At 43.0% G+C, this 17,493-nt stretch overlaps 1 protein-coding gene across 3 annotated transcripts in view; it reads left to right on the top strand.

Annotated features, from left to right (window-relative positions):
* The first annotated feature begins 124 nt into the window (after window positions 1-124).
* Samhd1 (SAM and HD domain containing deoxynucleoside triphosphate triphosphohydrolase 1) overlaps window positions 125-17,493 on the top strand; it is a 34,707-nt gene continuing 17,338 nt past the window's right edge. Inside the window, exons 1-6 of one of the 3 annotated variants that reach the window (XM_039105087.2) lie at window positions 125-457; window positions 5,480-5,546; window positions 8,472-8,544; window positions 10,019-10,179; window positions 12,018-12,133; window positions 13,567-13,637. In XM_039105087.2, coding sequence (XP_038961015.1) covers window positions 253-457; window positions 5,480-5,546; window positions 8,472-8,544; window positions 10,019-10,179; window positions 12,018-12,133; window positions 13,567-13,637 — 693 coding nt within the window. In that variant the 5' untranslated portion in view covers window positions 125-252. Of the gene's footprint in view, window positions 458-5,479; window positions 5,547-8,471; window positions 8,545-10,018; window positions 10,180-12,017; window positions 12,134-13,566; window positions 13,638-17,493 lie in introns of those variants that run through there. The other 2 variants (NM_001191743.1, XM_039105088.2) reach the window with 2 other exon arrangements.

Here is a 17,493-nt window from a genome sequence, read left to right as displayed (position 1 = left end):
CTCCGCCCTTTCGGAGAAACATAAGGGCGGAGTTGAGGACGAGCACCTAGTCATTGCGCTTGCGCAATGGACCAGGCCCTAGTGCCCCAGGGAGGCCACGCTCCCCGGCTGATGTCCAGCGCGCCTGCGCAGTAGGCCCAGAGGCTTATAAAACTGAATGGACTCGCCTTCGGGGCTGCAGAGTCAGTGCGGCTGCGCGCCAAGCGGGTGCCGCGGTACTTGACTTAGCAGCGCCGGGTGTCGGAGGTAGCCATGCAGAGACCAGACTCGGAGCAACCTGCTAAGCGGTCCCGCTGCGATGGCAGCCCAAGGACGCCACCGAGCACCCGTCCTGCAGCAGCGAACGAGTCTGCAGATCCCGAAAGCAGCGACCTCCGAACCTGGGGTCCCGAGGACGTGTGCTCCTTCTTAGAGAAACGTGGTTTCCGAGAGAAAAAAGTGCTGGACATCTTCAGAGGTAGTGGGGCTGAGGGGACGAGGGATGACGACCGAAGGGCCGAGCCGGGAGGCCCCAGGCGGGAGGCATCCTAAGGGGGAAGCTCGCTGAATGGAGGTCCTCTGGGGGAAGCGGCTGGCTGGCGGGAACCCGAACCAGGGGTGGGAGGCGCCCCAATGGGAGGCGAACAGACGGACTGCCAGAGGTGGGCACAGGTGAAATGCAAACTCATGTGCTCGCTCTTGGGGCGGAGAACCTAGGAGAGGCCCTGGGGAGTTTGCATCTTCTTCTGGTGCACGAGTCTCTTCGGGAACTTGTCACTTCTTCTCCTGACAGGAGCGATCCCTGCCCTTCTTAGAAGATTTTACCCCAGACCTCCGGCTGTGGCTTGCGGTCTTTAAGGCTCACCTGGCCTAAGAGACCCTTCTGTGCTAACCGCAGCTCCCGGAACTCTTGGCCCCATGAGAGACTTTGGGTGCTTTTAAGTTTAACTCTTAAGCTGGTCCCGGAATTTGGGGTTTTCCTAAAAGGGGAGGGAAGGTAGTTAATCTCCGGATTCTTACTACCATAATATCCGAGTAGGGTTCGGTATGTGCTGATTGTATTTGCAGAGTGCTGCTACTGAGCGAATGTCTCTTACAAAATAAGAACAAGTTATTCAGTTGACCACTGAAACCCCAACATTCCACAACTTGGCCACTCAAAAGGGAGGGTATAGGCTAAGAATTTTAAGTGACTCTTCTGATTCTGGATCATGCATCCCTCAGCACTTTGAATCTGCTCAACTCTTTTTGCCGTGGATGTGAAGCTTAACCCCTTGCATGATCCCCAGAGGTGTTCGCTTGGAAAGTGGCCCCTCAGCGGTTGTGATTTTCAAATTCAGTTGAAGGACTGAGTGTGAAGTTTAAAGTGCCGGTTGTTAAGATAGCTTAAGTGTAGGAACTCACATTTCGCTTTTTCTCTTCCCCACTTCTCCCTGTACAGAAAAGTAACTTGGAGGGTGGGGGTGAGGGAGGTTAAGACAGGGTCTGTCTTATGTAGTCCTGGCTATCCTGTAGACCAGCCTAGCCTCGAACTCAGAGATCCACCTGCCTCTGACTCCTGAGGTTTTAAAGGTGTAGGCCACCACACCTGGCAAGACTTTATTTTAATTTTATGTTTTTTGCCTTCATGTATATATGTGCACGAGGTATGTGCCTAGTGTCTTTGAGGAGGCCAGAAGCGGGAGTAACTCCCTGAAACTTTGGTTACAGATGGTTGTAAGCTGCCATAGGGGTGCTGAGAACGGAATCTGAGCCCTCTGCAAGAGCAGCGAGTGCTCTTAACCACTGAATTATCTCTTCTGGCTTTATTTTTACTTTAAATTATGTTTTTATGGGGATGCTAGCAGCGGGTATGCATATGAGTACAGTGTCTGTCAGAGACACCGTAAGAGACATCCAACTGGAGCTGGAGCTGGAGTTCCAGGCTGCTGTGGATGGCCTAAAGCGGCTGCTGAGAACTGACCTTTTCTTCCACAAGAACAGTGTGTGCTCTTTACTGATAAGCCATCTCTCTAGCCCCAGATGATGTTTTGATATCCAGAGATGTGAAGTAACTTTCCAAAGTCACATTATTAGACAAAAACAACAACAACAACAACAAACAAAAACAAAGAACAAACAAACAAAAAACAGAGTTGGATTTTTTTTTTTAAAGGTTGTCTTTGGATTCCAGAATTCATTCTAGATTTCTATCCCCACCCCCTTTCCAGATTTCTTAAACGGTGTTCTCGTTAAAACTTACTTGGGAAGCTGAGGCAAGACAAGCAAGACTTCAGGTTCCAGTCTCAGGTCTTCAGCCGTCCTAGGCTAGATAATGAGACCTTATCCCAAAACAAAACAGCGTTGGAGAACATAGCCAACATTAGAAAATCAACTAAAGCAAGGGGGAAAAAATCTATTCAATAGAAAAATGAGTAAAGTCACAAGAGATCATTGACAAACAACCAGTTGAGAGGTAAAGCGGCTCTAGGTCAGTACTAATTTTTAAAATACTGGGTTTTAATCTAATAATTAGAAAAAATGTTAGTAGATGAAACATGTATAACCAGTACGGTTGATAGAAGTGTCCCTTAGGTCAACTATGGACCGCTTGGCAGTGCCTTTTGACTTCCAGTAAGTAGTTAGGGCTAACATTTATTATCTATATACTTTGTATGAAGTACTGCTATACACATTTTATAAGCTTTGGGGGGAGGGGGAGGTATGTGTGTATGTGTGTATGTGTGTATGTATATAGCATGGAGGATCATACCCAGGCTTCTGTTCATGCTGTGTGTGGACTGTACCACTAAGTCACACACCCAAATCGGTCAGTAACCATGCAAGCATGAAGAACCTATGTTCTGAATTCTGCCATCCACATAGAAAGTTGGGTATAGTGGTGGACACTTATAATCCCAGAGGTGAGGGGGCAGAAAAAGAGAAAGTGCCCGAGGTTGGCTGGCCAAGCACTCTATCTGAAATGTATACATTAACTCACATGGGCACACATACTCATACACATAAATAAAAAGTGAATAAATCTTAGAGAAATACTAGGCAGAGGAGTGAGGAAGGAAGACCCCTGACATGGGCCTCAAGCTTCCCACAAGCAGATGCACAGGCATGCAAAGGCACCCCCACAGGAGTGCACACACAGACAAAATGTATTCTGATTTGTACATATTATAGAATACAAAGTATCCATGAAGAAAGATACAGACTTTTATCACCAAGAAATATGTTTAGGATATTGGGTGGGGAAAATTGTCTCTATGACAGTCTTTTAAATATAAATGTATATCATTGTATAGAATCCATCCGTTCTCTCATAATGTTAACAGCAGGTATCAGTTTGAACTCAAGTAAATTGGTATTTGGTACTTAATATTATTTGGACTTTTTACATTGGGTAACTGTGTTTCATGATAGAAAAAATATAAAAGTACCATTTTTCACTTCAACTTTTATTTTTCAGAAGAACACTGCCTTGTTTTTTCTTGTTATTTTTTTCTTTTCTTTTTTTTCTTTTTTTTTTTTTTTTGGAGCTGGGGACCGAACCCAGGGCCTTGCGCTTGCTAGGCAAGCACTCTACCACTGAGCTAAATCCCCAACCCCTTGTTATTTTGAAAAAGAAAAATTTTTTTTAAAATTTATTATACATAGGTACACTGTACTTATTTTCAGACACACCAGAAGGGGGCATCAGATCTCATTACAGATGGTTGTGAGCCACCATGTGGTTGCTGGGAATTGAACTCAGGACCTCTAGAAGAGCAGTCAGTGCTCTTAACTGCTGAGCCATCTCTCCAGCCCAAGAAGGTTTTTGTTTACGTGAAAATAGAGTCCAGAGTTGTAGAATCTGAGCTCCAAAAGAGCTAGAATTAACTGTTTGGGGGCGGGGGGAAGTATATGTATGTATCTGTAATTCTTTCAAAGCCGAGAGGATTGTTTGCCCTCAATGGTGTTTTGGAAATAAAACTCTGGGTACTCTTCAGGTTTTAAGCTGACGGCTCTAAGAACATCAGTTGATTTAAATGCCCTTCTCTAACCCTGCTGCCAGCTCTGACTTTGCAAACAGGAAGCTGCTGATCTGGCAGAACTCACAAGTATAATTAATTAGGTTTCACTTTCTTTTCCCATTGTTTTTCTCACAAATTAGTCATCTAATTACGATTTCAAAAGTAGTGTATCTAAAGTATGGTGTAGGCTGGCACTGTAGTGCCAGGCACTTACTCGCCTGGTATGTACGAGACCTGGATTTAACCCTTAGTGACTTTTTCTTTTTAAGTTTTGAGCTCTGGAGGCTTGCAGAGATGAGGCAAAATTACGTCATATATGTGTGTGTGTGTGTGTGTGTGTGTGTGTGTGTGTGTGTGTGTGTGTGTGTCACAGGCTTGCTCCTAGCACTTAGGAGGCAGAGGCAAGTTGATTTCTGTGAGTTTGAGGCCAGACTGGTCTTCATAGAGTTCAAGATAGTGAGACCCTGCTTCAAAAATCTAAACAAACAAACAGATACGGAAGGGAGGGAGGGCTAGAGAGATAGTTCTTTTCGTAGGATTGATGGCTCCATGATCTCAGCACCCATATAACAAGATGAATGTCTCCTGTAAATGCTAGTAATCCCATCTGTGAAGTAGGATGTAGATAAGAAGGGATTGCCACTAATTGTTGGCCTCCAGCCTAGCCAAATGCAAGTCCCGAGTCCAGCAGAGAGACCTTGTCTCAGAGTGACAGGCAGAGAATGGTGGCAGACACTCAGTGCCTTTCGTGTGTCAGTCCTGGTGCACACATACAACACACACACACATACACACAAATTAAATATATGTGTGTATATATATATATTTTTTTTTTCTTTTCTTTTTTTCAGAGCTGGGGACCAAACCCAGGGCCTTGCGCTTGCTAGGCAAGTGCTCTACCACTGAGCTAAATCCCCAACCCCATGTATATATATATTAAATATATGTATATATATTAAATGATTTGTGATTTATACTTTATAAATATGTAATATTAAATATGTGTATGTGTATTTTAAAGTATGATGCATTTGTGTCTAGTACCCAAAAAGCAGTTATTCTAAGACCCAAGCATGTAGGAAATCTGATCCTTAAATTCGTTACATAAAATGACAGTGTTTGCATCTAACCTGTGTACACCACATCTATAAACCTTACATCATCTTTACATTGCTTATAAGACCACATAAAATGTAAATCGTTGTATTGTATTTTTACATGTTATCTACAAGAATGAACAGAAGTGTTTACATGTTATATTAATAACAGAGCTGTTGACATGTTCAGTACAGATGCAGTTTCTTTTTTTCTGAATATTTTCCATTAATACCATAAATAAGGAACCTGTAGCTATGGAAGGCTGGCTGTAGGTCACGTGGTTCACCACCTGTTATAGGTTCTTAGTCAGCACAAGCTGAGCAAATTCTGATAGATTCAAATGGAAAGAAACTGGAAAATAGGTTCTCTAAATGTCTTGTTTACTTTTTCCTCTTTCACAGAAAATAAAATCAGTGGTTCATTTCTGCCCTTTTTGGATGAGAATCTTCTCGAAAGTCTGGGAGTAAGGTAAGAATAACAAAGCTCATAGTGAGAGTGAGACCAAATCTTCCTTATTCACCATTCAGAAACAAAGCTCAGGAACTGGGGTTTTAACCAGTCTCATTTCAGTACTATGACATGCTTTAAGTCAGAATCCTTCGCTTGCTGTTTCCAGTGTATGGAGCTTCCATTTAATCTCATGAGCTCTGGAGCAAAGAGCTTAGCTGACCAGAGTTCATGAAGTGACCAACTTTTTCCTCTCAGATTCAGAGTAATTGAATTGTATAGGAAGGGGCAGGAGAAACGTTAGCAGGAAAAGTCAGAGTTATCACCCTCTTTCTTTGTAGGTCTTAAGGCTGTCCTAGGACTGGGATGTGTCTGTGTGTGTAAACTGGTAAAGAATGTCACCGTCCCTTTGTAACTTTGTACACACACACACACACACACACACACACACACACACACACACACACGTGGATATTTCTGTGTGTGACTGGAGGTTCTGGGGTCTAAGTTAGAGTTGCCATGCTTTTAAAGATCTTGGCCGAGCATTTGGTGTTGATGTGTGCTTTAAAATGGATCTTTCCTATCTTTCAGAATTGGCCACAGTTAGTTCAGTGTTCGTGGTGACAGTGAAGGAAGTGAAAACAAAGACTTGTTCTGAGTTCTGTCAGATCCTATGGTTAAGGACTTTGAGGGTTGGAAGCCACAGTGTGAAAAGCATCACCAAAGGACCTTCACTGACTTAGAAACTGTCACTTGGGTCACAGTCTTCGGGGCTTTTACTTGGTCTTTTTTTAGCCCTTTCTAGCTATCTCAGTTAACCATCAGTCACCTTACTACCCGTGACCTGGAGGACTTTCTTCTAGCTTTTCTTCTCAAAGACCCAAACGCTATTGATTTGTTTAGCAGACATTTATGAGAGGTACATTTGGTTAAGGCATTCTTCTGGGAACGTGGGGCGCATGGGTGAACAAGAGCAGCAAATTCCAAAAGGAACACTACTGTACAGTAGGCGTCTTGTGCCCTGCCTTCTGCCTCTGAGATGGAGTCTCTGGGACTCTGTAGACTTGTGTTACCCTGTAATGTAGCCACCTGTTGTATGTTTACGTTATCTAAAATGAGATTAAATGAGGACCAGAGATGTGGCTCAGAAGTTAGGGGCACTTCCTGTCCTTCTAGAGGATCCCCAGATCAGTTCCCAGCTTCCACACCAAGCTCATTAGCAACACTTAGAACTCTAGCTCTGGGTCAAACCCCCACCTCTGGCCTCCACAGAGGCCATTGATGTGCTCAGACCCACACCTAGACACATACTTGAAATCGTCTCAGTTTGACGGATTTAGAATTTTCAGTTCTTCTGTTGTACTATCTATATCTCAAGTGATCAGTAGGCCCTTGGGCTGCTGATTTCACACAAGGGACAGCAAGGCTGAGCAAGATCCACCCGCCCCTATCTCCCAAGTACTGGGATTAAAGACATTTGCTACCACCGCCTGGCTCGTTTCTTCTTTTATCTTTCCTAGTCCCCCAACTGCTGTTTCCTTATATACACTTCCTGTATATAAGCCCTTGTTTGGACCCAGAGTTTTATGTGGAATCTTGCTTAGACAAACACACTTTGTATTCCTTTAATTTTTGATTAAATACTGATTTCTGAAGGTTTTTCTAGAAAGCGACCATTGTTATATTAAACATGCATATGATGATGGCTCATCCTGTAACCCTAGTACTTGGGAGGACAGTTGTGAGTTCCAGGTCAGCCTAGGCTACACATCAGCTTAGGCTATGGAAATAAAACACACACACACACACACACACACACACACACACACAAAACACACACTTTCTCTCTCTCTCTCTCTCTCTCTCTCTCTCTCATCATTCTAAGATGTATTCACTTTGTTCCTTTTTAATTTATCAGCTTAATAATGTCTGGCAGTAGATAGGTCAGCGATACAAATGCCTACCACCTGCTGTTTGTGTTAACATTTCAGTCAGGTGTGTTTATTCTGCAGTTACAAATGGATCAGGATGTTATAAGATCCTGAGGGGTTCAAGTCCAATTCTCCTGAGATTGTGTCCCCACCTGCAACATTGTAGATAGTGGAAGATGACGTACAAAGCTAAACCCTTCATAGATACTAGTTCATGCTTGGCTCTTAACTCAGTGGAAGCCGGGGTGGACCTTCTCCGTTCAGAAGGAACTTCTTGTGCAACAAAACACCAAGCTAGACCACTCTGTAGGTAGTTTATCGGGGCACAGATTGCTGGACTGCATCTGAGAGTAGAGGGCAGCAGCTTGGCAGAAAAACAAGTGGCTTTTATATGATAGTCTAAAGGATGGGCAGTGGCCCTGGAGCTGATGCAGGCTGTTCAGGTTTAGTGGGAACTTGTCACACTTTGCCCCATCAGTTGACCATCAGAGACAGAGATAAGAAGTAATGGCTCTCCTGACAAACAGAAACCCACACTGAGGATTCTGAGGAATGTGGAGTTGAGGTTTCTGTTTTCCTCGTAAGAACCTGGCCCGGGCCATCATTCTAGGACATTGTCAGCACCATTGGTATTTTAGGGCCTTCTTTGTGACCTAGCACTTTTTATGGGAGCGAAGGTAGTTTCCAGGACTGTGTTTGAGTTCCTGCTTGACTGTTCCTTCTTTTTTTTTTTTTTTTTTTTTGGAGCTGGGGACCAAAACCAGGGCCTTGTGTTTGCTAGGCAAGCGCTCTACCACTGAGCTAAGTCCTCAACCCCTTGACTGTTCCTGTTCCTTCTAATCTGCTCTTTCTATTTTTTTTTTTTTTTTTTTAAGATTGAGCCGTCTCTCCGGCCGCTGCTGTGTCTTTTTATTGGAGCAGATGATCTAGAGCTCCTCATGTGCTCCCAATACACCTGGAATTCTTTTTTATTTAGCAAGCATTGATATATTTACTTACATTGTTTCCATTTCAGTTCCTTGGAGCAGAGGAAGAAGATGATAGAATGTATCCAGAAGCTGAATCAGTCTCGGATTGATCTAATGAAGGTGAGAGGAGTGAGTGTGTGACCTGGCGGTGTTTACATTACATAATCTAAGGAAGGTGGGAGAAATCTGTGTGAACAGCATTTATGTGGCATAAATGGGATTGGATTATAAGGTATTATAACTTAAAACTTCGATTTGATTGTGGTCTCTAACACTCTGAAACTTCCAGACCCCAATTAAATGCTTTCTTACATAGTTTGCCTGTCGTGGCAATAGAACAGTAATTTTGACAAACCACAACAGCCAGGTGTAGTGTTACACACCTTTAATCCCAGCACTTGGAAGGCAGAGCCTTTAAAATGATTATTATATAAGAGTATAAAGTGTTGACTATTCATTTTTATCTTAAAAGTGGACTGTATCAATTATGATATTAACTGTTAAAGGTAGTTTTAATGTTTCCGTGTTTGTTGATGGAGGGGCACTGGTGTGCCAGAGTGGGCATGTGGAGGTCAGCGGACAACTCCATAGAGTGGGTTCTCTCTACTGTGTGTCCTGGGAACTGAACTCACGGCATGCTTACACAGCAGTTTCTCCTGTCTGCCCACCTGTCTCAAAAAGTAGCTTTTGGGCTGGAGAGATGGCTCAGCGGTTAAGAGCACCCGACTACTCTTCAAGAGGTCCTGCGTTCAATTCCCAGCAACCACATGGTGGCTCACAACCATCTGTAATGGGATCTGATGCCCTCTTCTGGTGTGTCTGAAGACAGCTACAGTGTACTTATATATAATAAATGAATGAATCTTTTTTTAAAAAAAGTAGCTTTTGCTGAGCTCATTTAAAAAAAAAGCTTAATAGGATGATGTAAATATTTTATGAGTAGGTATGACTACTTGAGAAATGACAATAAAGGCATTATTAAATGGATTAAAAGTAGGCTATCTACTTTCTTTAGTCTTCAGTAATAAAATAGGTTCTCCCTTACCTGTGGTGATTAGGTTGACCTTGTGTTAGGAGGAATACCTTTGTTGTGATTAAATATTTAGAGGTCATTGAACCTGACCAATAATAACTTACACAAAATGACATCCTGAGGACTTCATTTTGATCTCAGTTCCTTCTCTTCCTAAGGACTTTGATGCCATTCCCTGAGTATTATTAAGGGTGATGAACTTGGTAGTTTATAATAGTCATCAAATGGCTTTATGGGGATGAAAAAGGTTAATATTCTCCAAGCACACACGGTACACAAGCATAGGCAGACAGGCATAAAATAAGAGTATCGATTTTTTTTAAAGAATTTTAATTAACTTTCATTAATGTAATTGAGTTACTAAAATGATTATTATATAAAAATATAAAACATTGACTGTTCATTTTAACATAGAAAGGAAACTATATTCTGATGTTTGCTATTAAAGGTAGTTTTTAAAATTGTATTTATTGGTTCTGGGTAAGTGTGATGGAGGGACGTGCAGGTGCCAGTGTGGGCATATGGAGGTCAGAGGACAACTTTTTAAACTGAATTTTCCAGGTATTTAACGATCCTATTCATGGCCATATTGAATTCCACCCCCTCCTCATCCGAATCATTGACACACCTCAGTTCCAGCGGCTTCGCTACATCAAGCAGCTGGGAGGCGGTTACTACGTCTTCCCTGGCGCGTCACACAATCGGTTTGAACACAGTCTCGGGTAAGGAGGGAAAGGGGAGGCTCCTCTAATCCCTTAGAGAGTTACCTTTTCAAGTGGTCGTTGTAACGTCTTCTTTGTATTGGATTCCTGTCAACCGTATTTCGTTTATTTTATGTGTGTGTTTTTAAACTACTTCATATCTTTCCGAATCCTGATGTTTGCCGATCCGTCTTCAGTTGGGTTAAATACTTGTCTGAATACTTCAGTACTCGAATTGAATAGGGCTGGCTGCTGGTATGACTGAGTAGACGCTTAATTAGTTTTCCTTCAGTCCCCACCCAGTCAGTCATTTCATTTCCTTTCTTTGGGGACAGGGGCACCCAGTGGGGTTCAGGCTGACCTCAAACTCAGAGTCCTCCCGTCTCATCTCTTGAGAACTGAGATTCTGGACACCGCGCCTGGCTCCCTTTTGTTGTGTAGAGTCACCTTTTTAAACAAAGTGATTGTGTCAGGAAATTTAGAGAAATGCTCGTAAGCTCTGAGAGGGTTGCCTCTGCTCTGCAGTGAAGCTGAGACTTCGCTGTTTTCCCATCATGCGTGTAGAGCCAGGAGAAGTGGGCAGAGAGTAATTCAGAGTTCACTATTTGACTTTTCTTTCTTTCTTTTTTTTTTAATATTTATTTATTATGTATACAACATATAGCTTTCTACCTGCATGTATGCCTGCAGGCCAGAAGAGGGCATCAGATCTCAATACGGATGGTTGTGAGCCACCATGTGGTTGCTGGGAATTGAACTCAGGACCTCTGGGAGAGCAGTCAATGCTCTTTTTTTTTTTCTTTTTTCTTTTCGGAGCTGGGGACCGAACCCAGGGCCTTGTGCTTGCTAGGCAAGTGCTCTACCACTGAGCTAAATCCCCAACCCCACAGTCAATGCTCTTAACTTCTGAGCCAACTCTCCAGCCCCACTATTTGACTTTTCTAAAAAAAATTTATTGATTTATTTTATGTGTATGAGTAAACTGTAGCTGTCTTCAGACACCCAGAAGAAGGCATCAGATTCCATTACAGATGGTTGTGAGCCACCATGTGGTTGCAGGGAATTGAACTCAGGACCTCTGGAAGAGCAGCCAGTGCTCTTAACCGCTGAGCCATCTCTCCAGCCCCAGTATTTGATTATTTTTACGTACTTTGTGGTTTCCATTTGTTTTTGTTGTTGTTGTTGTTTGTTTTTGTTTTTTTTCTGGAGCTGAGGACCGAACCCAGGGCCTTGTGCTTGCTAGGCAAGCGCTCTACCACTGAGCTAAATCCCCAACCCTGTGGTTTCCATTTGTTATCTAGGCTTTTCCCTTTCTTTCTTTCTTTGTTTTGTTCAGGGTTTCAGTAAACAGCCTAGGCTGGCCTTGAACTTCTAGGCCTAATACTTCTGCCTTAGCCTTGCAAATACACAAGTTACAAGTGTGTGCCACTCTGTCCGGGTTCAATAGTCAAGATGCATGTACCTATACCCAATTTATAAACAACATTTATGAACACTTTCTAGAACCTTCCAAGGCACAAGCAAGTTGTCTGCCTTCCTAGAGCTGAGTTAGGGCAGAGGAAAGAATATATCTATTATTTTTAGGAATTGCTTTCAGAGAGAAGTGCTTGAAAGTGCATTTATCATTTTTTGTGCCTTTGTTTATCTTGTTTTGGTTTGCCTTGCTGGGGATTAGACCCAGGGTCTTACACATGCGAGTCAGGTGCCCCACAGAGCCACCACCTCAGCCCCGCGAAGCCCTCATCTTCAGTCTGTGTTGGAACATCACAGAGACACTGCTCAGAGATCAAAGTGTCAAGTTCCAAAGGTAGCTTTCATCTTTTGAACCTCGGTGTGACTTTCGGTCTTCTTCTCCGCAGAGTGGGGTACCTAGCAGGCTGCCTCGTGCGAGCGCTTGCCGAAAAACAGCCAGAGCTGCAGATCAGTGAACGAGATATGCTCTGTGTTCAGATCGCGGGGCTCTGCCATGACCTTGGTAAGATCACAGAGCTAGCATCTTGTGTAAGGTCCTACCATGTCACCTCGTCTCGGCATTCTAGCCAAAGGAAACGTAGGAGAGTTTTCATTTTTCTTTTCTTCCTCCCTGCCCTTTGGTTTTTTGAGACACGGTTTCTTCCTGTCGCCCCACTTTGTAGACAAGGCTGGCCTCAAACTCAGAAACCCACTGCCTTTCCCTCTAGGATTAAAGATGTGTGCCACTAGCACCTGGGAGTATTTTTAATTTTTTATTAATCACAGTACTTCCTAATACTGATAAGGACAAAAACATTGCTATGACTTGGGAATTTTCTGTATTAAGCATTTTTACCATGTCACATGAAAGACATCATTCATTTATTTATTATTTATTAATTAATTTATGAGATAGGGTTCTTACTGTGTAACCCAAGCTGGCCTAGAACTCACTATATAGCCCAGGCTAGCCTCTAACTCTTGGCAGTCCTCCTGCTTCCGCCTCCAGCATGCTGAGATTACAACCATGAGCCAGTGCCCTGGGCTGAAAGGGCTTTGTGCCCTGAGTTTCTCTTATTCTGTCTTTGGGAGAATGTGATGGGATTTGAGTAAAATAGCTTTTTCCTTTAGTTCCTTTGTAAAATCCACCCCTTCTCACAATTATCACAGGTTTAGAAAAAATGTTCTTCCCTGACTCATAGGAGGTCTTAGGCCAATTAAACTCAAGTAGAAGAATTTCATCCTTTTCATCTTGAGGAAGAAAAAGTTGACTGCCCCAGCTGCTGTTTAGTTACAGGAGAGAGAGAGAGAGAGAGAGAGAGAGAGAGAGAGAGAGAGAGAGAGAGAGCGAGCATGCATGCACACTTCTGTGGGCAGACCCTAAAGGAGCAGAGTGTGGAGCACTGTCTTTCTGTCAGCCCGTAGAGTCCAGGAGGCTCGGCAGCCCTTCTTAGAAGATGCTTGGCTCTTCTCTGCATTTTGGTTTGGGCTGTCAGACTCAAATGCAGAACCTGTACGTGCTAGGCCTTTGCTCTCCCTCTGAGCTGCAACCCCAGCCCGAAATAAATAAACCTTGATTATTTTATGAAAACTCTTTAGTATTCCTTGTAGTAAATTCAAAACAGGAGACAGATCTAAGATCCAATATGATATGGCCTTGCTTCTTATTCTGTTGTTCTGGAAAATTGAAAGGGCAGATTTGTCCTTTTTTTTTGTTTTGTTTTGCTTCGTTAATTTATATATTATTAACAGTAACAGATATTCAAAGTAAACTAAAAAAAATTTTTTTTAAAATTCAGTTTTTGGGGTTTGGGATTTAGCTCAGTGGTAGAGCGCTTGCCTAGCAAGTGCAAGGCCCTGGGTTTGGTCCCCAGCTCCGAAAAAAAGAAAAAAAAAGAATTCAGTTTTTACCAATTTACAAATATTTTTTTATTTGAAGGCTGCTTTTGTTTTTAGGTCATGGGCCATTCTCCCATATGTTTGATGGAAGATTTATTCCACTTGCTCGCCCAGACATAAAGTGGAGGGTATGTATTCCGTGTCCCAAAGTCAGTGGAAAGAAACAGAATCTTATCTAGTTACTCAACTATATTCTCTGTTTTCCCTCTCTGTGCTCTAGCATCCTTCCCTGGAACAGCATTCAGGGTCCTTCTGTTCACCTGTGTCTGTTTCAGTCCTCACAGTAGCCTGTGGAGAAAGAACCTTATCTTCCATTCAGAGTCCTCAGGAACATAGAGATGTGCCTGACTGCACATAGCCATGGAGTGGTGGACCAGCCCTAGAGAGCCAGCCCTCCTGGTTCAGAGCAGCATCCTTTCTACTCTGTCACATTACTGCAGATATATATATATATATATATATATATATATATATATATATATATATATATATATATAATGTATACAGCATTCTGCCTGCAGAACCAGAATCCTCAGGCACCAGATCTCATTATAGGTCATTATGAACCACCATGTGGTTGCTGGGACTTGAACTCAGGACCTCTGGAAGAGCAGTCAGTGCTCTTAACTCTGAGCCATCTCTGCAGCCCCTAGAGTTTGTTTTTAAAGCCCAGCTTCAGTTTTTATTTTGGTATAGTTAAGCGTCACTGGTTTTAGTCATTGAGCGTTTGTTTTTAATACAGGGTTTTCCTGTATAGTCTAGATTGACTTTGACCGCTCCCTCTGCCGCAACCTCCCCAATGCTGAGATGTTACGCCCTCACCCCAAGCTTTAAGTGAACCCTTTATAATTACGCATTTACTGGTGATGAACCTGGACATTTTGAAGCAGTTTCTGAGAAATGGAATTGACTTCCTGGTTTCTACTACACTGGGAAGGAAAAAGCACAGGAACCTTAGCCGAAAGCTTATGCCAAACTGTTTTTTTTTTCTCTGCCTTTTTTTGGAGTATATTGCATTCACTAAATTACACAGATTTTTGTGGTGGCGCTTTTATTTTGAGACAAGGTGGCCTTGGAGACTGAGCTGGCCTTGAAACTGGGAGATTGCCTGCTTCCGTTTCTCTAGAGCTGGGATATAAAGCGCGTACTATGACTCCCGGCTGAGATTGTGGAGAGCTGACTTGAGTTTGGCAAGTGTACACATGCAGTGGGGATGTGGACCATTCTCATCGTTCAGAAAGCCCTCCCTGTGGCCCGGCTTGTTTTCTGTGATGCTGGGAATCAAACCCACAGCAGAGCATGCGCACAGCTTAGTCTGTCTCCTCTCAGACTTGGTGTCTTGGTTTCCCTTGTATTGTCTAATCTGTTGCAAATATGATTTCCTGTTGTTTGCACTTTGTGTGTGTGTGAGGGGGCGGAGGGAGAGGTGTGTGTGTGTGTGTGTGTGTGTGTGTGTGTGTGTGTGTGTGTGAGAGAGAGAGAGAGAGACTTCCTTTACCCATTTAAACCGTTGAATGATGGGTAAGAGTGCAGCTCAGTGAGAGATGGCTTGCTAACAGTTGACTCTTCAGGTGTGATCCCTGGCACTGTCAGTACAGTCAGATTTCCTGCTGTATTATGATTTCGAGACTCCGGCATGTTGGTGGCTTTTTACTGCTCCACCCGTATCCTAGTATACGTGCCGTGGTTTGCTCTCTCTCCTTTTGTCAACCTTCACATTGTCTTTGGATTTGGGCTGCTACATCTGACGTTGCTATGCGTGACACTGCCTAACAGTTTGGTGGAAATACGTTCTCGCGTCTCTTACCTGAGCACCTTACGGTAGGATTGCTGAGGATTGCATGGGCCAGGGGTTCCTTTACCTGGGTCTTCCAGTGTGTTCTGTCTTGCACTTTCACAAGCAGTGTGTGAAAATTCCAGATGCCACCCTGTGTGTACAGGTAGCCCTTGGCCTGTCTCCTCCTACTTTAACTCCCTCTTAACATCTCGCTTTTGGCCGGTGTACAGTACAGTTAGGGAGTTAGGTGTCCAGAGTTTACAATTTTGTTCTCCAACAGGATTGATCTGACAGGACCTAGGAGCTACTCTCTCATTATTGTGTGTGTGCCGTGTGGTTGGTGTGTGTGTGTGTGTGTGTGTGTGTGTGTGTGTGTGTGTGTGTGTGTGTGTATGTGTATTTATGTAACAGGGATCAAATACACACGTGTTACACACAATAGGTAAGCACTGTACCACTAAGCTCTATCCCCAGCCGTTAAAAAATCTATTTGCCTTTTTCATTTCATACTTTGCCTCATGTAGAATTAAGTCTTCTATACGAATACTACAAATGTAATCTTCCCTTTATTTACAGGGATACTTGTTCAGTTTCATCTTGTAACTGTCGTTTCTGCACTTCTGTGAGTTGAACTAAGGCCCTCGTGCATGCTAAGCAAGCACTTTACCTCTAGGTCACAGCCTCAGCTTATGAGGATAATGTTTGTTGAATCCTTTCCTCGTGGATCTCAATTATCAACACTTTAAATCTTCCTGTATATAATGAATCTTCCTAGATTCTTTTTCATACTTTTTTTTTAAAAAAAAAATTATTTCCCAGATTCTGTTTCACAGGATTTTTAAAATTACTCATTTTTATTTCGTATATGTGTGTTGCCTGTATGTGTACCTGTGTGTGTGTATGACCTGCGTGCGTGCCTGGTACAGAGGTGAGAACAGGGCGTTGGATTCCCTTACGCCTGCGAGTCTGCGTGCTGGTGCTGAGACCCAAGCCCAGATCCTCAGCTTGAAAAGCAGGTTCTCTTAACCTCTGAGCCACTTCTCCAGCCCTGTGTTTCACACTTTCCTAACTGCTATTACTGTGTGATGGGTTTTTGTCTGTAGAACCATGATTGTGTATGTGAATGCATGTGGTGTGATCCAGCATTCTACTGTAATTATTCCAGAGGCCACAAGGAGACGATTACAAGTTCTAGGCCAGTCCAGGCTGTGTAGTGAGCTTAGGTCAACGTGGGTCATGTAATGAGACCTTTCCTCAAACCAGACAACAAATTATCATGATAACATACGCTGATAAGGTATCTGTGAATTACGAACAGATATATCTGTTGATAATTGAGCCAATTCAAAATAGTTATAGGATCATTCCAAGTTTGTTTTCGGGGCTGGGGATTTAGCTCAGTGGTAGAGCGCTTACCTAGGAAGCGCAAGGCCCTGGGTTCGGTCCCCAGCTCCGGAAAAAAAAAAAAAAAAAAAAAAGAACCAAGTTTGTTTTCGCTTTGAGTCAGTTTTGGTAAGATGTACGATAGCGGATGTCTCTAGGGGTCACTTGGTCTTTGCAGTGATTGTGACAAGTGAGCAGAGACCTGAGCAACCAGGTGACAGATTTGAGAATTCAATTCAGATCTCACACCAGAGCTGGGAGACACTTTTTTACTGGCAGTGCAATACCCTTCTTGACCACAAGGTGGAAGCACTAACAAACAGCTTTTCAAGTCACATGTTCTTCTGTTGATGGGGAAAAAAAACAAACCCTAAATTTCGGAGTGATAGTCATTCTGTCAATGATATACATTATTATATTTCATAAGGTATATTCACTGTATTTATGAAATAATAAACTTGTATAAAAAGGTTTTGTAGACCAGGGGAAGAGGATCAGTAAGAGAAAGTATCTGTGAGAACGCTTCAGCGAGACCCCCCTCCCATTGCGCATTTTAAAAACTAATATAAGTTGTGATTAGACGTGATGGCGCATGCCTTTAGTTCCATCACTCAGAAGGCAGAGACAGGTGGATCTCTGTGAGTTCAAGGCCAACCTGGTCTATGTAGCAAGTGCCTGGCCAACCAGAGCTACATAGATAGATCCCGTCTCAAAAAACCAACCAACCAAATGGAAATGTTCTATAAACAAGTAAAATAGTGACACAAAAACTGACTAATTTAAAAGCTGTTACAATGTAGTTGGAAACTAGACAGTTAGAATCC

The sequence above is a fragment of the Rattus norvegicus genome, chromosome 3, assembly GCF_036323735.1.
Source record: "Rattus norvegicus strain BN/NHsdMcwi chromosome 3, GRCr8, whole genome shotgun sequence".
In the NCBI taxonomy this organism is placed as follows: Eukaryota; Metazoa; Chordata; class Mammalia; order Rodentia; family Muridae; genus Rattus; species Rattus norvegicus.
This window is presented reverse-complemented; position numbering and strand designations above follow the sequence as displayed.